The following is a 25,423-nucleotide window of genomic DNA, read 5'->3' as shown; positions in this document are numbered from 1 at the left end:
CTGGCTGTCCTTTAGAGTTTGGGTGCTATGTGTATGAAAGAACCGCTCTTCGTGGGCCCTTGAAAGCGGACATCATCTGACTCTTCCCAGGCCCAATTCTCAGTTTCACTAAGGTCTCTTTACACTGCCTGAATGGTGTAAAAGGGCCTTTCTGTAGGTTCATTGCAACAACACTCACAAAGCCTATGTACAATGAAGCTTTGCCTAAGGAGGATGGGGCATGGAGAGGGTAGAAGAACTTGATTAAATTTGGATGCTTTTTTCCCTTTTTTGGAGGGGTCTTTCAGTAGTGTTGACTATCAAGTTCATTTATTTGTTTTCAAGTTTTTATTTTGTATGTCTAGAGATCTACGACAGGAGCACTGGATAAATTGGATAAAATTAAAAGACAAAACATGTGTCTCTTTTCACAGGGCCAGATTAGAACTGAGATGAGAGATGCTCTATCTTATAGAGCTTGTTGGAAAATGGAAACAGAAGTGCAGCTCTGCAAGGAGCGTAAATGTGCTAACGCGCACACACGGTCCCATCTAGCAAATGGTCTGGTCTCTATTATTTTCAGCCACCAATAACTCTTAGGGGACTGTTCTGGCAACTGGGCAGAGAGATGCTTCACAGCTGCCACTCAGGCAGCTCTGCTCTACCTGAAGACTCACCAAGACAGGGGTTCAAGGCTGCTCTGCGTGGCTGGAGAGTTGCAAAGTCGCTGCAGTGGTGCCAAGGAACTGACCCACAGTTTCACAGAATAGTTATCTGCCTGCTCCCTTGGGGTGTTGTGAGGATCAACTCGTTAATGTCTGCACAGTGCTTTGAACATGTAAAGTGCTACCAAAGATTACTGAACATTTGCAGTTTTCCTCAAAAATCTTGCATCAGTGGAAGTTTTCCAACCAGGTCTAGCGCGCTGCAACCCATTCTCTTCTCTATGCTTGTTTATTCACACTTTAAAAGCTGTGCCTACTCGCACAGTCCAGATACAAACACAGGACAGAGAACAACCTCACTAGGGCGCCTATGTGCGGTAACACAAGTAACGACGACAACAACAACTCACACAAACTATAAAACAACTTGCACAAACTATACCTAGTGAACTCTTCTGACCCAATCAATGCCTCAGAAGTGCCGATAAACACATTCCTCAGTGATGTCTCTAACAGCCCAAATACAGCCTAACCCACCTCCTTCTCAAAAGCCACAGAAGACGGATCCTGCAGATCAACAGACTTGGGCTGTCTAGTGCGATAACACCTTTGGAGGATGAGCTCAGCACCGAGTGCCATTGCCTGCCAAGCTTTTACACTCCGTGAGCTGGCTCGATCACAGAGGTGGGCAAACTTTTTGGTCCGAGGGCCACACTGGGGTTGCACAACTGTATAGAGGGCGGGTAGGGAAGGCTGTGCCTCCCCAAACAGCCTGGCCCCCGCCCCCTATCCGCCACCTCCCACTTCCCACCCCCTGACTGCCACCCTCAGAACCCCCGACCCATCCAACCCCCCGCTCCTTGTCCCCAGACCGCCCCTCCCACGACCCCCACCCCCTATCCAACCCCCCTGCTCCCTGTCCCGACCCCTATCCACACCCCCGCCCCGACAGCCCCCCCGGGACTCCCACCCCCTATACAACCGCCCTCTGCTCCTCATCCCCTGACCACCCCCTCCCAGGACCCCCTGCCCCTAACTGCCCCCCAGGATCCCACCCCCTTATCCAACCCCCGCCCCCCCGTTCCCGGTCTACCGGGACCTCCACCCCCTATCCAACCCCCCGCTCCCTGTCCCCTGACTTCCCCAACCTCTATCCACACCCCCACCCTGTGCTCCTCATCCCGTGACCACCCCCTCCCATGACTCCCTGCCCCTAACTGCCCCCCAGGATCCCACCCCCTTATTCAACCCCCCCTGCACCCCCTGACTGCCCTCCTGACCCCATCCACACCCCCGTCCCCCAACAAGCCCCCCAGGACTCCCACTCCCAACCCTCCCTGTTCCCCATCCCCTGACCATCCCCCCAGAACCTCTGCCCATCCAACTGTCCCCTCCTCCCTGACTGCCCCCCAGGACCCCCGCCCCCTTACCCAACCCCCCTGCTCCCCGCCCCCTTACCAGCAGCGGGAGCTCGCAGCCACGAAACCCGGCCAGAGCAAGCTGCACTCCCTACCCTGCCCAGAGGGAGCGGCGAGCCAGAGTGTGGCCTGCCCGGAGATGTGGCTACAGGGGAGGGGCCGGGGACTAGGCTCTCTGGCCGGGAGCTCAGGGGCCGGACAGGATGATCCCGCGGGCCACTTTTCCCAAGTCTGCTCTATCAATTGCCTTTTGAGTCCTAGGAAGGTCTGTATGATCTTCCCAGATGCCCCTTCAATACAGTCTTTCCAACAGCCGGAAGTACTTATCAACTTGATCTACTTCATTGTTTGGAGCCTTTCTAAACCTGAAGCAGCCCAGAATATAGTGAAGCATGTTGTATGATAGGGCTGCCACACAAGAAGACTCTCCTCCAGGAAAAGATGGCATTTGAAACCCACATTTGCTCAGCATCAATATCGTACTGCGAGATTCTGCTTAACCTGCGAGTAGGCAGGGAGCCATCCCACACATGGGTTTGGATTTAGGCAGCCAACAGACCATCTCTAAGCATCAAGTGTGATAACTTTCGGCAGGAATCCCAGCCCAGAGTGTCCAAACAGCTGTCTCTTCTGGACTTTCAAGCCTGTGGTTAATAGAGTAGGATAATCTCGAAGTCAGCTCTTAATTGTTTTAAAAAGTTTTGGCCATTTTTGCTCCAAAGTATAGTTGATGCAGGTGTGGTGAAGAAAGATATTTTAAGTCCTAATGGGATCTTCTGGGGTGTCCAGGGTAGAGGACGGTGCAGATGGAATAGACCCATCCTTTAACAATGTATATGGAACAGAGATTTTTAGATAATGGACTCATTAGAAATACATTCATATGGTAAACACGTTTCTGGGTGAGCAGGGTGCTATCTTGCCCCACAGAGTGATAGGAGAAGCATAACACATGCTAACCAGATGTCAAATGATGGTAAACATTGCTGGTGGAAATTCTAAACAGAAATTTCAAATCTGCCCTCTATCCACTTTGGTCTAATTCTTTGTACTTCATAGAAAAGAAACAAAATACATCACTAAAAATATGTGCAAAGGCTTCTGAGCTACTCAACACTTTAATGTTCACATTCAGATGAAAACTTCATTTCATGGGCCTGAAATAAACAGGTATCGTTCAAGGTTTTCTTTGTCAGACACAAATACTACAAGGGATGTCTTTACCTCTGTGCAGGACTATATGGTCAATCATGTTACGTTTGTATTTGGTGTGGTACAGGCAAAGAGGACAGCGAAGGTCTTTGGGTCCTTCCTCAGGAACTGCGGAATGCCCAGCTTCCACATGCATAGTAAAAGCAGATCTATAAAGTAAGGAGAAGCAGAAGAGATAAAAATCAGTATTTCATAGGTCTACACGTCAAGTGCCACAGCTCTATCACTGAAATGTTATTTAAAGTGCTACAGATGCCACTTACTCCTGTCTGTGTAAAACCACACGATACTTCAGTGGGACTCCTCATACGAGTAACACATGTGTGTATGTATTTGCAGGATTTACTCTTACATAGCCATCACGTACTCTGACAAAATATTCTATTGCAGTGGTTGCACTGATCACGGGGCTATAGTTAATGCAGCAAAAGAATTTCCATTCCACATGCTCAAAAGAGGTCTTTGGGCTGAAAACTTCCACGCCTGGTCTCTGCCAAAGGCGAAACATGTTTGGAAAATTTGAGCAAAATTCCTTCAACAGTTCTGGAGTCACAAGGCTGAAGATAAATGTCATTCTGACAACAGAAACATTCTCGCCACCTTTCTTTTGTGGGCCTAACTCAAAAACAGCTGAAACACTATGCTCCAGATTTGGTATATAAATAGACTTTAGTTAGCAGAAAATGTTTTGCAGCAAGTTATACTACTAGTTGCACATGTAGAAGACAGATACACTGCACACTCATACCTAAGAGTTAACTATGTACCTATGTGGCTACAAGGCCAGCTGTGGAGGAGGCGTTGGTAAACTTGAGTGGTTCAATAATTTTGGATTAAGGAGTGATGGAGCCTGTAAATGCAGCAAGCTGCTTAACTCTTCACTAAGGAATTTACAGTCCCTGTTGGCTTGATATAAGGACCTTTGGACTATAAGGTGGATAGAAAGCTGGCTAGATCGTCGAGCTCAACGGGTAGTGATCAATGGCTCCATGTCTAGTTGGCAGCCGGTTTCAAGCGGAATACCCCAAGGGTTGGTCCTGGGGCCGGTTTTGTTCAATATCTTCATTAATGATCTGGAGATTGGCATGGATTGCACCCTCGGCAAGTTTGCAGATGATACTAAACTGGGAGGAATGGTAGATATGCTGGAGGATAGGGACAGGATACAGGGGGACCTAGACAAATTAGAGGATTGGGCCAAAAGAAACCTGATGAGGTTCAACAAGGACAAGTGCAGAGTCCTGCACTTAGGACGGAAGAATCCCATGCACTGCTACAGACTAGGGACCGAGTGGCTAGGCAGCAGTTCTGCAGAAAAGGACCTCGGGGTTACCATGGACGAGAAGCTGGATATGAGTCAACAGTGTGCCCTTGTTGCCAAGAAGGCTAACGGCATTTTGGGCTGTATAAGTAGGGGCATTGCCAGCAGATTGAGGGACCTGATCATTCCCCTCTATTCGACATTGGTCAGGCCTCATCTGGAGTACTGTGTCCAGTTTTGGGCTCCACACTACAAGAAGGATGTGGAAAAATTGGAAAGAGTCCAGCAGAGGGCAACAAAAATGATTAGGGGGCTGGAGCACATGACTTATGAGGAGAGGTTGAGGGAACTGGGATTGTTTAGTCTGCAGAAGAGAAGAATGAGGGGGGATTTGTTAGCTGCTTTCAACTACCTGAAAGGGGGTTCCAAAGAGGCTGGATCTAGACTGTTCTCAGTGGTACCAGATGACAGAACAAGGAGTAATGGTCTCAAGTTGCAGTGAGGGAGGCTTAGGTTGGGTATTAAGAAAAACTTTTTCACTAGGAGGCTGGTGAAGCACTAGAATAGGTTCCCTAGGGAGGTGGTGGAATCTCCTTCTTTAGAGGTTTTTAAGGTCAGGCTTGACAAAGCCCTGGCTGGGATGATTTAGTTGGGGATTGGTCCTGCTTTGAGCAGGGGGTTGGACTAGATGACCTCCTATCAGATTCTATGATTCTATGATAGCAAGAAAATGACAAACTCTGCTGGCTTTGGGCCTGGTCCAGTGGCCAATGAAGTCAATAGGAGTCTTTTCATTGACTTCAATGGGTGTTCTTCTGTGTTTCACTGTTCATAATGAATAGAGGATGGGACTTTTCTACATTCCTGAGAGGAAAGACCGAATCCCCAAATGCTTGAGAAACACTGCATTAAGGAACGCAAACGTCCATGTCAACAAGTGTTAACATATAATTAAATATGTTGATTTAAGACAGTATTGTTTTGTCCAGTGTTATTGGTTGGAGAAAGGAGTAATAATAATAAGTGATGAACAACAGTCTAAAACCATGGAACTGGAAATACATGGAAATAACGGAGTTTTTATTTTGGGGGTGTTTAACCGATTTGATGAAATATTCAAATATACCGTCACACACTTTTGGTTATGTGTTTCACTTCTGCTGTCTGAACTAGATGGAGAAAAAGGGAGGAGATTATAAAGTTATATGATAAAGACTTCTTTAGACAATCAGTGGGAACTTCACTAGAACATCTGCCTTCCTCTCGTCTCATGCTGGCTTCTAACGCCCTCCAAAAACACACACAGGAGTTTTCTGATGGGCCATAAACTCTCATGCTTCAAGGCATAAACCAACTCTAACAACAGATGATCGGGAAGAATCATTCTCTGTGGACACACTATTCTGTAACAACCTATTGCAGGGATTTCTTGCACCTTTCCTCTTCAGCAGGAAGTAGTGAATGCTGTCAGAGACAGGAAAGTGGATTAGATTAACCCTGGTGTGATCTGGAAAGGCAGTTCTTATGTATTTCTCCCTAATTATCCATTGTTATGTTTCTCTTCAGCTCCAGTCAGCCATCTCAGGAACCAGAGTGCTTGTCTTTTAAAGTGTTAGAAGTGATTTCAGTTTATCTGTTTTGTACAATACTTACTTAAAGCCTGTATAAAAGGAACAATCTTTGCACTTGAAGAGTTTCTTCCCTCCATGTTTGTCACGGTAGTGACGCCGAATGCTCTGAATGTAACCCGAGGAGAATTCACAAAATTCACAGTTAAGGATGGCTTCAGTTTTCTGTTCAGCTCCTGCAGCAGCCCCAGAAAGTGGGATGGGGCTAATGTTGTTGTTGTTCCTGGCCAGAGCTGCTGACTGGTAGTGGTTCAGCTGTTGCTGAACATCAGGAGGTTCGGAGTACGAAGAATCTGGGGAGAAAGTGAAGGGGAAGTTATACCAGTTGGTCAGAGAATGTGAGGTTTTAAGGACCTGATCCAAGTCCTGTTTACTTTGATTGGAGTTAGATCAAGCCCTAAATCATGAAAATTTAGACACTTCTTTCAGAAGTGGTGTGGAGGGAAGAATGGTACTTGTTCATCTCTACAATCTACAATGTAGTTTATATTTTACAATTAAAGGCAGTTGACTGAAATCATTATTTTTAATTATCAAGTGAGAGGCTTCAAAATGGAGGCAGTATAAAAAGGAGCCTAGTTTCAAGAAATCTGTAAACTGTGAAATAGAGGCAGGTTAATATACTGTGTGCATTCTTCTATATTTGACGCATAATCCAAAACAGATTTTCAGCTGGTGTGAACTGGTGCATTTCCATTGATTTATGCTAATTTACACCAGCTGAGGATCAAGCCCCTGATGTTTATGAGTAACCTATTTTTTTTTTCAAAGCATTTACAGTTATTTCCCCTAAAATTCATGGAATTATTGGAGAAACCCCTTAGCAAAGCTAGCTAAAACAAAGTGTTCCAGTATGGAGCATTCACTATAATATCTAACTATTCACATCCTAACATTAGAAATGATTTTAATTTTAAAATATAAAAATCAGATATATTCTCCAGTGGCTGATGTTCAAAAGTGAGACAATATTAAAAAGGATATTTCATCTTAAATCCCACTAAAGAGATTTCCAATCAGGTTTCCTTGAAAGATATTTTTAAAGTTTGGCTACAGTGACAAAAACATCGATGTCATACAGACAAGTCTTAAGGAGTCCAAGAGAATTTTAAATGCCATTAAAATATCATGACAGAGAAATGAGATTGATGGGGCATGGGAGGAAGGAGAAGAGGAGGGAAAAATCTCAGAACACAAATTGAAAACCAGAATTCCTTCCTCCCAACATAAAAAAAAAAAAAGGTCTTGAACCTTTCCCAATACACTGTTTTGAATGTGGAGGTTTGGAATTCATCAGCTTTGTCCTATATAACCGACAGCTGCCCATGAATGGCACGAATGAAGGCAGATGAATACAGCACAGATGAATTTCAGTGTAACTTTCCTGAAAAGAAAACAAAAGGCTCTTTTCTTAAGCTTTTCAAAAAAAGAAAAGAAAAGAAAGAAAGAAGAAGAGGGACTACAAACTGTACAAACCACCTCCTGCTTTGATGGAGACTTAATTTTCCAAAGTATAATTCCCTGAGGCAGGATATGTAGGAATTCTCTAACACCCATACTCGATGGAACTTAATACCATCCATTCTAACCAATTAGTAAAGACAAACAAAAAGCAAGCAGCACTACATAGCACTCACTGTGGGGACTTCTCCCCACCTGTCTTCAAAAGAGTACAACGCTTGCTTGCTTTCTCCCTGCCAAAAAGGGGAATATACAGGCTTTAGAAATGATAAACAAAACAAGGCAAAAAACAAAACGGAGAAGAGTTAAATAATGTCTCACGCCTCCCTTGGTTTATCACCAGGTGTAGAGTGAGGACAAAGGACTAGACATAAAGGATCCTGGTAAAATGCATTAAGTTCTCTCCTACATTCTTCTATCCAAGTCTCATGAACCCAGACCTGATCAGAATGCAGCATTTAGCATCTGTGCATTCATTCTTTCTGTAGCAAGTTTACCATTTCATTAGTGGTTTACAGTGTCCCCCCCCCACCCCCTTAAAACCTCAAGGTTTGTTTTCCTTTTGTTCGAAACAGTCCCCCTATTCCCTCCACATTAGCACAGGCCTAGCAAGCTCAGAGCTGAAGCAGCCTTCTCTAAAAGCCATTACTCCCTTAAAGAGAGAGCAGGCAACGTGCTCCTCTGCATTGCTTTTGGCCAGTAAGTCATAAGAGTTCATTGTATATTTTCTTTCAAAGGGGGGAAGCGACTAACGTCTGGGTTATGTGACCCAACCGTTCTAACGTCCCAGCTAGACATAGCCTCCCATACAAGGGCTTGGCATCCTAATAATTTTGATGTCACAGCAGGCAGTTGTGTGCGCGCGCCATTCAGGCCTCCTGTAAATCATTGAACAAAACCTTGTTGATCCATTACTTAGCAACAAGGAGACTGACAATTTCCATCACATCTTCAGCATTCTGGGCCAGATCCTAAGCAGAAATAAACAGGTGCATTTTCATCCACTCCAATGGAGCTGGGCGTATTTATAGCAGCTGAGAATCTGGCCCACATTTTCACCCATCAATGTTTTGAATATTATCCATTGGTAAAAATGTGGCTAATCTTTTAACCAGAAGTGGGGGTTTTTGGAAGATCCATTATACTTTATTTTATTTTACATATTTTCCTTCTCCCTAGAGTCTGCTGCATATTACTCCAGCTGTCTCATTTAAAAAACAAAAACAAAAAAACAAAAGAGAAGAAGCCCTAAACTCTGGTATTTACATATTTATGTGGAATCTGCTCTGTGAAACTTGCAGAAATAAAGAGGCACTCTTATAAACCCACAGGAGGAAAAAGGTGAACCAAAGATCAACTTTCCTATCATGGGAAATACCCGAAAGGAACATAATGTGTATTTGAATTTTCTTCATTCAACTTGGATTTGTGTTCATTTGTTTTCTATTTTTGGTTTATAGCTCTTTTGATGAAAATATTCTACACTTGATCGGCACTTCAATATTTATAGAAATAAGTTATCCACACACCGCTGGAGATTGTGATTATACACTCACAATGTTAACATTTATGCCTACAGCTCTGCATGGATATTTCACCCCTCTTCCTTTGCCAGTATGCTTTAATTCTCTCAGATTCCTTAAGCAGTGCAAGATTTAGCTCTTCCTGAAGGAAAACAACTAGGATTAACATGTGTATATGTGGCTTCTGTTGATTTCTGAGAAGCAGTTTGCCAGACAATGTAATATTCTAGTTCAAAGGTGGAATGTTTACAGACACGAATCTACCAAGAACACTTAGGGCCCAGTCCAAAAGGCCACTGAATGGAACAGAGTCTTTCCATTGACTTCAATGAGCTCTAGACCAGTGGTTTTCAATTTTTTCATTTGTGCACCCCTAAAAAATTTTGAATGAAGGTGCGGACCTCCATTGGAAAACTTAAACATAGTCTGGGGTCCTTGGACCTCAGGTTGAAACCACTGTTCTATGGTAATGACAACCTTTTGTGGACCCCTTAGACAGTCTGGACACCCCCAGGGGTCCATGGACCACAGGTTGAAGACCACTGCTCTAGACCAAGCCCTTAGTACCTGATCTAAAGCCCACTGAAGTTAATGGAAAGCCTCATAATTGACTTCAGTGGGCTCTGGATCAAGCCTTTAGTGCATAGTACAGCAAGCACTGTATGTAGGTAAAAGCCAAGTTAGGGGTAAAAAAATGTGGTGTGGTGCAATAATGACTGGGTAGGTTCTTTATTCTGAGCAAAAGAATGGTAATTCAATACAAAGGAGAAGGGGTAGTATAGCCTCAACTCAGCAAAACATTTATGTGTGTGAGTAATAAATTCCATCCCTGGTCAGCAACGTATTTAAGAACTTATTTAACTCCCATGGAATTGGGGCGGGGGGGGGGGGTCTAGAAGCACCCAGAGTTACACTTGGGGGCAAGGATTGTCTCTCTCTAGATGTCTGTACAGCACCTAGCACAATAGGGTCCCAACATGATTAAGGCCTCCAAGCACTACCACAATATTAATGTTAAATAATAACGAGGCAAGACAAAAAGACCTGGATATAAGGTAAATAGGCAGGTGGTTCTATTAACGAATGACTAGGACCCTACCAAATTCACAGCCATGAAAAATGCGCCACAGACCGTGAAATCTGGTCTTGTGGGCGCTTTTACCCTATCCTATACAGATTTCATGGGGGAGACGAGCGTTTCTCAAATTGGGGGTCCTGACCCAAAAAGGAGTTGGGGGGGGGTACCCTTACTTCTCTGCTGCCTCCACAGCCGGGCAGCCAGAGAGCAGCAGCTGTTGGCCAGGTGCCCAGCTCTGAAGGCAGAGCCCCGCCAGCAGCAGCACAGAAGCAAGGGTGGCTTACCATGCAATGCACACCAGGCCATCCTTACTTCTGCGTTGCTGCCTTCAGAGCTGGGTGGCCAGAGAGTGGTGGCTGCTGACTGAGGGCCCACTTTGCAGGCAGCAGTGCAGAAGGGTGGCAATGCCATACCAGGCCATCCTTACGTCTGCACTGCTGCTGGTGGCAGTTCCGCCTTCTGAGCTGGGCTCCCGGCCAGCAGCCGCTCTCCAGGTGCCCAGCTCTGAAGGCAGCACCGCCAGCAGCTGCGCAGAAGTAAGGGTAGCAATACCGCAACCCCCCTTGCCTCACAACTCCTTTTTGGGTCAGGACCCCTACAATTTCAACACTGTGAAATTTCAGATTTAAATAGCTGAAATAATGAAATGAACTATTTTAAAAAACCTTTGGCCATAAAATTGACCAAAATGGACTGTGAATTTGGTAGGACCCCACTAATGATGCAGATTACACACCAGCCTTTTGTTGCATCCAGAGGAGAAGTTGGGTTGGACAAACTCCCAAAAGGCATTTGCAATCTCAGCCCAGAGTAGACAGAGGGTCTTGCAATCCAGGTTTGAAGAAAGTAAAGAAAAATGGTATCCCAAGTTTGCATCAAAGCCCAGCAAGAAGAAGAAAGACATTCAGCAGACAGGGAGTAGTTAGAAAATTATATTAAATAATGGAATACAGAAAGCCAAAAGAGAGCCCCTAGAAGATTCATAAAAGGAAAAACAATCAGGAACGAGGGCTGAGCATGTGATCAGAAAAACTAGCCAATTTTTAAAATACAAACCAAAACATGAGACTGGCTAACATGACAAAGAAAATATGGGACAGTTCTGTACACAGATATCAGAAACTGCGACTGGCAGGCAACAAATCAACCAGGGCAAAATAGTCAAATAGTCCAACAAATCCCAAAGAGATTTGCTTTGAACAGCGATTTTTACACAGAGGCCGCACTGTGCCACTGAAAACGTTGGAGATAAACTATAGACTTTTCAGACATAAAAAGAGCAGCAATAGCCCTCAGTGAAGGAAGAATTGGTCGTAACTGAGACAATGAAACTTGGAAGAACAATGGGTACAGTAGAAATATTGTGACTTGAAATGTAACCTGTAAGATTTTCCAATAGGCCAACTGCATAGACAGTGCCATAAGACTAGCAGATAACTCAGTTCCTGCCTATATTATAGGAGGGGATAGTCAAAAGTGCTCGCCATTGACCTAATTCTGTTCTCAGTGAAATCAATGGAAGTTTTACTATTGACTTCAAAGGGAGCAGTTAGGTCAGCACAGATTGCTTCTGAAAATCCCGTCTATAAGTAAATGATGTGCTCGTAACACATGGTGAAGTGATCATCTGAACTGGTTATATGCAGTACAAGTTGGAGGGTGGGATGGGGAAGAGTTGCTGTGAGGATATTCAACACAGCCATGTGCTAACTATATTTGTGCATCCATGCCTACCACGTTTCCTAACCATTGCAGGATAAAATTTTCAAAAGCACCTAAGTCACTTTGGAGCTTAAATCTCATTGGCTTTAAGTGGAACTCAGGCACTTTTGAAAAGTTGACTCAAAGTGCCTGGAGGATATGCAATCAGATCATTTCAGCAATACTTTGGCCAGTGCATACTGGATGCTCTATTAAAGAGGCCTACGAAAGGAAGGAGTAAGATTGGCCATCCCAGTTAGGAGGTCCTAGCAACACAGAAAAACAACAGTGTTGTGACTGGTTACTGCTTTTTACACTGGAAAGAGCAACACATGGTTGGCGGATGATACCATACCTGGTATGTACAGCCATACATAATGGCATTAACTGTTTACAGAGTTTGTTAAAAATTATGGTATCAGGAGTCTATGGGGAAACACCTGGACGTCCATAACTCAAGAGAATGAGAAAACTCTTCTGTATTAATACAACATATTAACAATAAATATAATATGTAAGGTACAAGAGGATTTCTTTATTCCAAAAGAAATTAAGCATATCTGAAATAAGCAAGTGGAAGAGATGCAATAGAGAAAACAACAGGTTCATACATATACCATGGAATTGTGGAAAAACTAGAGAAATACTAGGAAAAAATATTTAAAAGTGCAGTAAATACTAGATAAGAATGAAAATTCCCAAGTTTCCATAGCCAGTCTTGGGCAAATTAACGTATGTGCGCCAACGTGCATAAAAATTGTTTTTTTATTTAATAAAAGGAAAAATAGAATATTTTTGAGGAAGTAAAAATAAATTTAATTTTTCATCCCAGGATATTATAATTTACTTGAAAATCCAAGAAAATCAAGTTGAAATATCATATACAAGTCTGACATACAAAATTTGTCAATCGACACAAGCACATCAGAGCAAACACCAGTTTAGGCTAAGAGATACGAATGCAAAATATTTAATTGTCAGGCACAGAGAAGCAGTAGGAAGATTAAACAATTAAACTAATAAGTAAAAATAAAATACAAATGAGTGCCCCAGTCTTTCAGACACCAAAGTCAATGGGCTACACGTGTTTAGCATTCAGTGCTTCCAGAATCAGGGCCAGAGATGGAGATTAGAATATTGCATAAGAGATGCAATAGACTGAGTACATGAGGAACAAGAGTACTCTAGCCTCTAAGTGATAGCGAGAGATAGATCAATGACCAAAGAGAGAGAGATGGATAAAGACATTATTTCCCTGTAAAATTCATACCAGAACAGAAACTACAAAGTCACTGATCATCTTCTTGTGGAGGGTTGAGGAATGAAATAAAACAAGAAATCAGCAGTTGGAGAAGCTCTTATCCAGCTCCAGAGTTTTGAACAAAGGAAGTGTGAGAGATTGGGACACTTCAACATGTATTTAAAAGTCTCTTTGGTCAAAAATGGTATGATGAACTAGATCAAGAAACAAATGGGATACCATGGAAAGATCCAAGACAATACAGAACAGGAACAGCAACTTCAGCATTGGGGGCATATTGGAGAGCCTATAACGGGGAAGCCCCTAGAATGTTATTCACAAAGGGAAGACTGTAAAAAGAAACAGTCAGATTTTTTTTGAGGAAGAAAAAATACAAGCAAATGGCTTCTCCTCTAAGGAAGAAACCAAGTCAAGATCCGATACCAGACACCAAGCAAGTAAAAATACGTCGAGGTGGGATTTTGAAGAGTCTTTGTGATTTCAAAATATGAATCCCACTGAAACTCAACCAGACTCCAAGTATCAGCTTAGGCAGCGGTGAGAGGATATTCTACTCATGTAGCAGCAACAGCATGAGAAGTGGGAAGGTGGGGAAGTGGAATTCGACAAGGATCACTAAGGTGACACACGTTTGTTCACTTGACGCCGCACATCACTGACCTGAAGCAGGAATATGTGGGAGAGTGAAACACTCTGAAGATGAAACATAGTGGGGGAGGAAAAGAAGGGTGAGAAGACTGAGGATTCAACACAGACTTGAAGCATGGGTGCTTGTGGAAAATACTGAGAGTGCAAGGAAATTTCATATGACCAATTGATTTTTTTTTTTTAAATTGAACTCACTGGGCTTAATTCTCATTTACACAAAGGGGCCCCTTTACGGTGTCAGAACAACATTGAAGTGGCCATGGTGCAAATGACAATCAGGCCCTCAACATTTAGGCACTGCCAAGAAATAACCAGGAGACAGATCTGAGGGGATGAAAACAAAACCCTGCCACACACTGCTTTATGCAGCAGAGAAAAACAATTGACATTTGAGGATGTATTAAAAAAAAAAAAGAACTGAATATACACTGGAGGAAGTTATTCCAGCACTGTGTATCAAGACCACATTTGGAATGCTTTGATCAGTTCTGGCCATTTTTTTAACATTAAAAAGGATATTATAGATTTATAGAAGGTACAGCAGAGGGCAACCAGAAAGCGACACAGACTGTAGGATCTTAGTTCTTCAAATAAAAAGGCTGGAGAGACTATATCCATGCTCCTTTGTAACTTTTAATCTCCTTTTTTCTTTTGAGTTATAGACACACACGTAACTCTGAACGCAACAAAGAGGGGATAGATGTTGCACAACTCCTTGTGCTACTGTCAGAATCACTTTTTTAGAAAGGTCATGCACTTAATTTAAGGAGAGGAAAATAACAAAAGGAATTTAGAAGGTGAAACTCAGAAGGTAAAATTATTTAACACAGCGAGGGACCCATACTGCTCCCCATTGAAGTCTATGGGAGTTCTCCAATTGATTTTTCACTGGGCACAGGATCAGGTATACAGTAGTAATAATACACTATATAATCAATTACAAGGAAAAGCAATGGGAACTATATACATTTCAGAAGAGAGAAAAGTAATTGGAGGAAGAAGTTGTACCATATTATTTTTATCTGCAGGGAGGGGACCAACCAAAGAGCTTCCTGTCCCCTCCTATTATAAAGTTTCCTATACTGCCAGGAATTTCTATTAACATTGGCATTCAAGGCCTCTATTTATCCACAGAGTAGGTACAACGTGGCCAGCAGCACTATCTGCATCCCTATGCTGCTCTACAAAAGTGCTGCTTTGGAATGATCAATTCTAGGTAGGAAAGGACACTGCTCTCTGTGTATCCATTCAGTCTTGGGCCATTAATTCTGTTGCTTCTTTATCCCCTCTCCCCCCCACGCTGCTTTCTTGGTTTTATTTTTAGCTTATTATCCTTCAACTTTACCTCAAAAATTGTTTATTATTATTTTACGCCAAGCACAATTCCATTCTTTAAAACTCAGATTATTCCAATCATTTTTCTGCAACATGCTCCCTACTTAGTATTTTTTCAGGCCAGAGAGGAATTCTAGCGTAGAATGGGTTTTCTTCACTGTGATTTTCCTCATTATATAGGACTGATGCATGCTGAACAACTTTACATATTTGAATTACCTGCTTGAGTGTGTGGCACCTATGTTTAGTCAGAGACTTGCTGTTTAAAGTCTGAGCACTGCAGTAGGCTGGGAGTATGCTGCCACCTGGATGTACTGGCTTAACAGTTCAATACATAGGTCAGGTTTCAACCATGTATTTACACAGTTTGTTATTCAAGTGATAAAAATTCCACAGTCTAAACTGAGGTAGGACTAAGAAATAAACAAAATGTATTTGTATTTCAAATGTCAGATCTCAATACACACACTGTCTCCAAAGATTTTAAAATAAAAGTTGTCCATTTGTTTCTAATCTCTTGAGCCAATTGCATTCATGGTGCAGCTCCAGTACGGCAAATGAAGTTACACAAGGGATGAATTGGGCCACTTGGGACTAGATGGAAAAAGCAAAGCAGAGAGGTTAGACACTAAGTAGATCTAGTGAGATATAGATTTAACCATTCAATGATTGGGCGTGATCAATAATGGTTAGTTTCTTAATTTATGTAAATTTTCCATCTACCATTCATTCCTCATTCCAAGTGTAAAGGGCTGAGGTGTGTCTTATGAACTTGTAACCATCTCAGACTTATTTTAGTCTGCTCTGCGATTCCCTTCCTGTTTAATAAGCATGATCAGGCAAGGCAAGGCAAGGCAAGGCGGGGGAGAGGGATAGCTCAGTGGTTTGAGCACTGGCCTGCTAAACCCAGGGTTGAGAATTCAATCCTTGAGGGGGCCATCTAGGGATCTGGGGCAAAAATCTGTCTCAGGATTGGTCCTGCTTTGAGCAGGGGTTGGACTAGATGACCTCCTGAGGTCCCTTCCAACCCTGATATTCTATGATCATCAAACACAAAGTATTTAAATGTTTCTTCATTGTTCTGGGTTTGTGTGTGTATCTGTACAAACACATATACACAACCTACAGTCACTGAACTGCATTTCCTACATTTAAGCCCTGTGCTTCAAGGCTTAACACAATGTCTAACTATTGGGTGTTAGAAAGAAACTTCCCCCAAGAGCAGGTTATTCCTTAATTGCCAGTTACATGGTTTCTTGCACCTTCCTCTGGATTAGATGGACACCCAGTCCGATCCAGTCTGGCAATTCCTGTTACTATGACTAAACTTGCTCTGGAGAATATCAAGATTAATAGTGGACACCTGGGCAAGGTGTGAAGGATCCTGGGTCTTGAATTTGGTCCCACAAGTCCCCAAGCAGCACCCAGACCATGACTGCCACTCAACAGCTCTCCAGAACCAGCATGGGAGGGGACTGGCAGAACTCCACCACCAGAGACACTGTCCACGAAGCTCCTGATTGGAGCAGATGTCCAGCTCCACCAATTGGCCTGGTGTTCAGCCCCTCTGATTGGCCTGGGTGCAATTCTAAAACCAGAAAGAGGAACAGGAAGTTGTCTGAGCAACTGAGTGAACTCCTGACCTGATGCAGTACTAGGCTACGACTCTGGCTTGACCACGGGCACTGTTCCCTGGTTCCGAATCAATCCTTGGCATGGCTCTCTGACTCAAGTCCTGACCCTCAGCATGACGCCTGATACTGATTCTGGCTTAACCTTTGGCATAAATACTGACCCTGACTCCAGTCTCAACCCTTGGTGTGATCCTAATTCCAACTCCGGCTCTGGCTTTGGTTCCTAGCGTCTAACTCTGGCTCTGACCACTAGGTCTTACCATCCACACCTCGATCCCCACACGGTTACTGTCAATAGATTGCGTATCGGGAGACACATGTTCTATTCCTGACTTTGCCATGATTTGCTGTGCAACCTTAGTCAAGCCACTTTGGTCAATATTTTCAAACACAAGTGCCACATTTCAGTGCTAAAATTTCACTGACACTTGAAGAAGCAAACTACAAATTCAGATGCCTAAATAAGTATGTAGGTGCCATAGGTGTCAAAACTTTAGGCACCCAGGCACAAAAATGTTGATATTAACCTCTCTGCACCTATGTCCTCACACATCAAACGGACATAAAGCTGACCGTCCTTTACAAAGCTCTTCGAGATTCTTTGATGGAAGGTGCTAGAGCAGTACAAAGCAGCAGTAATGAAGGGCCTTAACGAAGGTGGCCAGGTGTCTGCTTTTTGACTCAAAAGTCCAGTCGAAAAGGGGATCTGACAGTGTCTGGTCAGATCTACTGACCAGACACCAAAAGTCTGGTTAATGCAGGTGGAGAAGGCGGGGAGGCACCAGATCATAACCCGTGCCAGCCCCTACTCAGTCAGGCCACCGCCCACCTGCATCGGGCAGCTGCAGCTCCATGCCCCAGCTCCACCGTTGAGTCCCTCCCAACCTGAGCAGAGGGGGAGAGAAACGGGGGAAGAGGATTGGGCCAAAAGAAACCTGATGAGGTTTAACAAGGACAAGTGCAGAGTCCTGCACTTAGGAAGGAAGAATCCCATGCTCCGCTACAGACTAGGGACCGAATGGCTAGGCAGCAGTTCTGCAGAAAAGGACCTAGGGGTTACAGTGGACGAGAAGCTGGATATGAGTCGACAGTGTGCCCTTGTTGCCAAGAAGGCTAACGGCATTTTGGGCTGTATAAGTAGGGGCACTGCCAGCAAATCGAAGGATGTGATCATTCCCCTCTATTCAACATTGGTCAGGCCTCATCTGAAGTACTGTGTCTAGTTTTGGGCCCCACCCTACAAGAAGGATGTGGAAAAATTGGAAAGAGTCCAGCAGAGGGCAACAAAAATGATTAGGGGGCTGGAGCACATGACTTATGAGGAGAGTCTGAGGGAACTGGGATTATTTAGTCTGCAGAAGAGAAGAATGAGGGGGGGGGATTTGATAGCTGCTTTCAGCTACCTGAAGGGGGTTCCAAAGAGGATGGATCTAGACTGTTCTCAGTGGTAGCAGATGACAGAACAAGGAGCAATGGTCTCAAGTTGCAGTGTGGGAGGTTTAGGTTGGATATCAGGAAAAAAAATTTCACTAGGAGGGTGGTGAAGCACTGGAATGGGTTCCCTAGGGAGGTGGTGGAATCTCCTTCCTTAGAGGTTTTTAAGGTCAGGCTTGACAAAGCCCTGGCTGGGATAATTTAGTTGGGGATTGGTCCTGCTTTGAGCAGGGGGTTGGACTAGATGACCTCCTGAGGTCCCTTCCAATCCTGATATTCTATGAAGAGGGGAAAAGCAGCGAGCAACTGGGGGTGGAGAGGGAAGAGGAGCAAATGGGGTTGGGGCCTTGGGAGAAGAGGCAGGGCCTCAGGAGGGAAGAGGCGGGGCCTCGGGAGGTTCTGGCACTCCTGCTGAAGTGTCCGGTTTTTAAATATTACAAAGTTGGCAACCCTAGCCCAAACACAGGGGGATGACATACTGGAGCCACTCCTTCCCATGCGACCTCAGGCAAGCAAATAGATACAAAGGCTTTGCACTAATCGGAATTCTAGCACTGGCATCATTTGTACTGCATTTTGGGCCATCATCAAACACAGGAAGGATTGAGAGAGTGTGGCAGCTCCTCAGAGCAAACGCTCATTAACTTCAATGGTAGGAAAGTTAGACCAATGCCGAATGATTCTGAAAACTGCACCTTCGCTATTTTCAGGCTGGTTTGTTTGGTTTTTTTTAAGTGATAGTGAAAGCGAAGTGTTTTATTTTTAAGCAATCACTGTCATTCTCCATATCTTTTGACTACTTTTTTCCCTTCAGCTTCTCTCTCTCTCTTGCTCTCTGAAAGGTGACTAAGATGTGTTCCTCTTGTGTACTTTACAAATCTGTATAATACTGTCAAAATGCACTTGCTGGCTTAAAGTGAACCACAGAGCATTAGTTTAAAAATAATTAAAAAAACAAAAAAACCCTCAACCAATTTTACTGGGGAAATAGCTTCCTATGACCACCTCAGGCTTGTATATACAATTTTACATGTCACCACCCTGAAAAAAATTCATTTAAGTCTCCAGGCTAACTTCCTTTCAGAATCATAATGCAATACATTAGCCACACAATTTTTCATTCAAATTTTGGGTTGGGTATAAAATATAAAAATGCATAAAGGAGTTTTACATTGCAGCAGTGCCCTTGATCAAAACTATAGTTAAGGTCTGTCAATCTTAATCAAGCCACTAAACCACTATCTTCAGTGGTTTCTGACTTTGTAGTAAACATTTGATGTAAGACCAGATCTTTGCAAGAAACCATTACGAAAAGAAATATTTTTATTTATTTCAGCCTTCCAAGTTTTTGCTTTGTTGTTTGAAGTCTATCTGGACATCTTTAAGTTGTAATAACGCAAAGACAAATCATAAGCAATTCTCCAGTTTAGGAGTTTCTCTATGCTAAATAAATGCAAAGTGTTTTGCATTAAAAAGGATAAATTTTAGGAGAGTAGTAATCAAAACCAAAGTGTTTTTTTTAGATGAAAAAAAGTCCAACACTAAACCAACAAAATTAAGAACCTGAGCAAAGAATTATGCATATGCTTAACTCCATGCACTGCAAGTACTTTACTAGAGTTCAATATGCTCAGTGTGTGTCTGTAAAGTTAAAGACATGTTTAAGTGCTTTCTTGAACTGGGACCTAGGTTAGTAACAACTGACAGTCTTTTACTGTGCAAGGGCAGTAACTGTTCTGACTCACACTTTCACTAAAATCAGCACAAATATACACAACCCCCCCCCCAAGAGTTCAGTATCAAGTGTGCAGATATACCTATCAAATGTGACTGTGCGTGTGCACATGGAGACATCCACTTGTTTTAATAGCATATTCATCACACCATGTTATCTGATCACCAAAGATATTCTGTGCAGTTGCACATCCAACTCGCCTTGCAATTTAAGCAATTATGCCTTAAGCTTTGTTTAAACTTGCACTTTTGTCCTCACTGGTTCTGTGCCTTCCCAATCAAACGGAAGCCAAATAAAGGACTGCCAACTTCAAAGGATTTCTTTCAAAAACTGTGAGGCCCATGCAGCGAAAAGGATACTTCCATGTTCCCACAGCAACAATGTTCCTATGAAACATACTATGATATCAGTCTTTTGAAACTTAACAATGCAATAGACTACAAGTATGGAATCCTTATATAAAAAAGACTGCGTGACATCCAAAAAGCACTAGCTGCTACTAGCAAAACAAACAAACAAAAACAAACAAAATTAGAGAAATAACTGAAGTGAAAATTAAACGACTGGCCTTATGAGTGATAGATTTAGAGACCTCTGGACGGGAGGCTATTAAAACACTTTGAAGGAGGACAACACTGCACCTAAAAGATTAAAGATGAGCTAGAAACTAAGGCCTACACAAAAAATCAAGGGGTACCTGAAGTCTCTGAGTATGTTGAAGGATCTGCCCGGACAAGTTGTTGTTTTTTTGTGTGGGAAAAGTGGATCACTAGCTATGTGCAACTCAATGGATCTGTTCTTGTCTTGCTGGTCTTCTGAGAACCCCTCTCCTCGCCAGGCTTCTTGCGTGGTTCTGCTGCCATGTCAACTTCCTTTAATAACTAGTTGGAAGCCCCTCTGAGCCCTAGGGGATTTCAGATGGCAAAGAGCAGGAGATAGGTATTTTTCCGGACTATGCAGCATCACTTCTGAAAAGGGGATGGGAGGGGGAAAAAATGGATTTGCACCTTTCAAGCAACAGCTTAAAAGAGGGGACTCAGTTAAGCAGTTCTATGCCCAGCCAGGCTCCGGTGAACCAAGACAGACACGTCTTTATATTTCAGTCTCCAGATGAGGCAATGGCCTTTATCAAAAGGAAAATAACAACGTTCAAGAATAGCTGGAATACATGGGATTGGGTGCTTTGGACAATGATGGAGCTCAGATACTGCTGCTTAGTGAATTTAATTATCATCACATCTGCTTTTTATTTTATTTTTTTGACATTGAGGTGTTGGGTCTGTTTTGAGTTGCTGCTTAAAAAAATAAATAAATAAAGTGAACACACTGATGCATACCATAAAGTAAAACTCAAAAAAGCTTCTGTTTTGAACATTACTGACTCTGTGCGTGTTCTGTAATGTGTGCCTGTATTTATGATGGGCAAATATTTTTCTTGGCATGCGTGGAGGGAAGGGGATGGCCACTGAGTCGCAGGAGAATGCATAAAGTGCATTGTATTGCTTCCAAAGGGTATCTCCAGATTCTGCCAACCTTACTCATATAGAATAGTATCTTTCTTTGCAGTCCCACCAAAAACCAATCAGGCTATTCAAAAAAATAAGTATCACTCAAAGTGAGCATGGGTGAGCAGCCATGATGACTTTGTTTTTAAGTACAATGTGCATGAAATAATTATAAAAATGCCAACCATTTATTAAGCTGTTGGGTATTTTTTTTTAAATGTTATAAGACCCACTCATGTACTTCTCTGTCTCTCTCCTTTTTAAAATAAAATAACATTGCCTTCAACTTCCAAATATATTTGTTTAGGACTGGAACTTGCATGGAAGACACAGCCTGATTTACAGGTCTCAGAAGCTTCTCTTGGGGAGGATGAAGGCATCTAGGATTTTCAGGTTCAGTCCTGCAAACACTTAAGCCCCGGTCTAGTGTAACTACTTGCAGGCAAATTGAAAGATTTATGCTTCCTCCCATCTTTAAAAGGGATGGAGCAGGGTGTGGTACTGCCTTGGGAAGTCCAATCAGGCTTTCCCTAGTTTTGCTGGAGGATCTCAGAGCATGTGTAGTATGACCTCTCACCCTGAAAGAAGGGGTAATTAATCTATAATTCAGGCCCTGCCTACAGTAAGGAAATTTGCACTGTTATAGGTACACCAGTGTAACTTACATCTGTGTATTACTGGATTAAACTGCACAGATGTAAAGCCCCACTTTGCACCAGAGTGGTGTGTCTTCATGACGAGTTTGTGCTGGTGTAACAAACTAGTGTGGGTTGCCTTACTAGAGACAGAGCCAAAAGACATCCTTTCTCCAAACTGCTCCTTAGACTTGGAAGTGAAACAGAGGTCTGAAGAAACCCACCAAACACACAAAAACAGTTTGACAAAACACAAAAACAAAAAACCAAACTCTCAAATGCTTAGTTCTGAGTCTCCTTATTCTTGTGATGTCATAATTTTACAAGCATGCCAGTCACTATCCGTTCCTCAAGGCCAGACAGGACCTGACTTTCTAATTCAAAACAACCAGAAGGAAAGGTGTAAAGCAGCGTAGCTCCACTGACACTCAGTAGTGTCACAGCTGTGGATTTGGCCCTTTATCTGGATTATTATTGTTTAAAACAGCAACATACTACACGTGATTATGCTACACACAAGACTGCACTTTAATGTACAATATTTCCACAGGCCTTTCATTTTTGTTTTTCAAAAGAATTTGGTGCTTCCTGTCCAATTTTTTTTTTTAATATTAACATTAGACAGACATGCCTAGTTAGATCAATGCGTGTATTCAGAGATGTCATTCAGTTTAATAAAATCACTGATAGGTTGGGGGTAGTGTAAAGATGCTCACTAACATGGTAAAACCCTGTTAAATAGAGAGCTCTGATGATCATACTGCTGTAGAATGTTTCTCTAAACAAAAGCTCAGCCCTGCGATGATTATTGTTTTGTCTCCGATATTTACATGGCAAGCTGTTAAAACTTCCTAATAAATAAATAGTTGGGGGGGGGGGATTTTTTGCTTACAGAATGTACCGATTCCCATCTAAGAAGCACCTGATAACATGGCGACAATCACCTTCTAGATCAGAAATACTGTGCACATATAGAAGTCCCTAACCAGGCATGGTACAAATAGGATCAGCTTCCCATGTTGTCTCATTAATAAGACTCAGTGCTGACCTGCAAGGCCTACACCTCTAGGAATTGAGAGGGCAGTTCTGGCTCTATGCCTGTTTAGGCCTTCGCCTCACCACCACCACAGTTCATCAGTTCATTTCACCACAGACCTCCAAACAACTGCTCACTGCTGACCTGGACCAGTTTATACCAGCATTGGAGGCATAAAACTTCTTTTTACTGACGACACAGCCAACAAGGACCGGACCACCGAAAGCGACCTAGAAGTCTACTCACTCCAAGTTCCCAGCTCCAGGACATACACTGTAAAGCTGTGCTCATTGCTCCCAATAAAAAGCTCAAATAAATGAGTCGTACAGATTTAAATTCCTTCCTGCCTTGTAATGCATGGACCAGCCTAAATGTGTTTCTTTGGACCTTTAAAAGTGGTGCCTTAGGAAACAACTTCTGCCTGAACTGGAGGCAACATTTCTACTGGGCGCTCGTCACAGAACCATTTTATTCCAGCAAGGCTGCGGCAAATGTGCATTTCGCTATTTTGCCTGTGCACCCCTCCTACAATTTACTCTTTCAGGCTCCACATTGTCCATTCCAACGTCTCTTTCAAGCCAGCCTGCTCTAGTTCTGTTCCATTCATTTCAATGGACATGCCATACTAACTGAGCCTGATTTATAAGCTTTCAATTGTACTTTGTTGCCATATAGCTACTGATTCATGATACAAGTCCAAATTCATTTGATACAGTATCCATGTTTGCCACGTACCCTCACGCTGATCCAATTTTGTGTCATCAGCAAATTAACCAGATTATAGCCAGCCCAGGGGAAGGTTATTTATATCTGTTAGAACAGTGGAGGTCCAACTACTGTGTATTGTGTGAACCCCACTTAATACTTCCCCCAGTGGGGCATAATAGCGCCTTTCACATGGACTGCCTGCTTTCCATTATTCTGACCAATCATTTATCTATTCCACGCATCACCTGCAGCTTACAGGTCTGAGTTACATGGAACTCTATTCAGCCACTTCTAAAAATCCAAAATGAACCATATCAAAAGCAGATTGATCATTAATTTGGTCTGTAACCAACTCCGCAATGTCAAGAAAATTACTTAAAGCAGGTTATTCCTTTCCTAAGCAACGCTGAGACTGTTCATAGGATTATTACTTCACCTGCGCTCTTCTAATTGGCTGCTGGTGGATTTTATTAGTTAAAGTCATTTAACTATTAACCTAGTTTAAAGACAATCAAGCTATTTGGGACAAACTGTGTCTTGGCCTCTGGTCACAATACAAATCTGGACTGTTTAACAGAGACCTCCTACGATAATGAGTGAGTTTCAGTGTACCTAAAACTTTTTAAACCAGAACCCTTTAACTAATATCCACTCCTCTTTAAAAATAAAAAGACTACAGTACTGAAAACATAACAGGCTACAGACGATAATTGTAATTCATGCCTTGCTCCTGTAATCATGACTTGGAGCTCTGAGTATGAGCAACAGAAAGCAAATGCATCATCCTTCCAAAGTCCATAACATTGTCTCTATGCATTTCTTGATTCCTTCATCATTAGTCGAACCTTGCTAACTCACATTAAAGATTGGTAGAGCCATTGATAACGACTGAGTTTTCAAATCCGAAGAGTCAGAGAAATGTTTTTTAAAAACGCAATAATGCACACCAGAGATACTTTACTCATTGGACTAGTTAGTATTAGCAAACATGATATTAGTAGAAGCTCAGTCAGTATTCCCTGTGAAAGGAAGGGATCTGAACTGGGCTGGTCAAAACTGTCTCATTGAAAAGGTGTTTTTGAAAAAAGAAAACAACAGCCTTTTTGGAACATGTTTGTGCTGTTCACATCTTTACAAGTTTTCTTTGAAAAATTTAGTTTCTATTTTAGTCTTTTGGGGTTTGTGCCTCTGGGTTTAGTCCTCTTTCATTCTCTCTCATTCCCCCTTAGAAATGAAACTTTTTGTTTCAACAAAAAACCCCAAAATAGTCAGAACATTCTATGGAATATTTGGAACAATAATTACATTCCTTCCTTTCTAACTCTTCCATGGAAAATCTGATCTGAGGAAATCCCAGACAACCTTTGAAGATCACCAGAGAGCTGGGACTTCTGCCCAGCTCCTTGTGCGTCTTTTTTCCTTGTCAATATGGCTCACTCAGGAACCATAGTAGTTTCTTGCCTAAGTACCAACTCCCTTGCTGGCCTGGGGGTTCAAGATGTGGCGCTTGACCGTGTAGCGGCATTATCTCCCTGTAAGCTTGCTAGGGTCTGTGTCATCTATAGC

General features: G+C 42.8%; 1 protein-coding gene across 14 annotated transcripts in view; it reads right to left on the bottom strand.

The window, feature by feature from the left end:
• The window catches only part of ZNF462 (zinc finger protein 462), a 113,516-nt gene that overhangs the window by 20,459 nt on the left and 67,634 nt on the right, over positions 1 to 25,423 (bottom strand). For all 14 annotated transcript variants that reach the window (XR_010588740.1, XR_010588741.1, XR_010588739.1 and 11 more), the window contains 2 exons: positions 6,189 to 6,456; positions 3,287 to 3,423 (listed from right to left, as the gene is read on the bottom strand). Coding sequence is in view for 11 of the 14 variants with exons in the window: in XM_005283489.5 (XP_005283546.2) it covers positions 3,287 to 3,423; positions 6,189 to 6,456 (405 nt within the window). In the remaining 3 variants the exon portion in view is untranslated. The remainder of the gene's footprint in view (positions 1 to 3,286; positions 3,424 to 6,188; positions 6,457 to 25,423) is intronic.

The sequence above is a fragment of the Chrysemys picta genome, chromosome 6 (assembly GCF_011386835.1).
Source record: "Chrysemys picta bellii isolate R12L10 chromosome 6, ASM1138683v2, whole genome shotgun sequence".
NCBI lineage: Eukaryota > Metazoa > Chordata > Testudines > Emydidae > Chrysemys > Chrysemys picta.
Note: the sequence above shows the minus strand (reverse complement) of the source record. Positions and strands in the feature narration are given on the sequence as shown.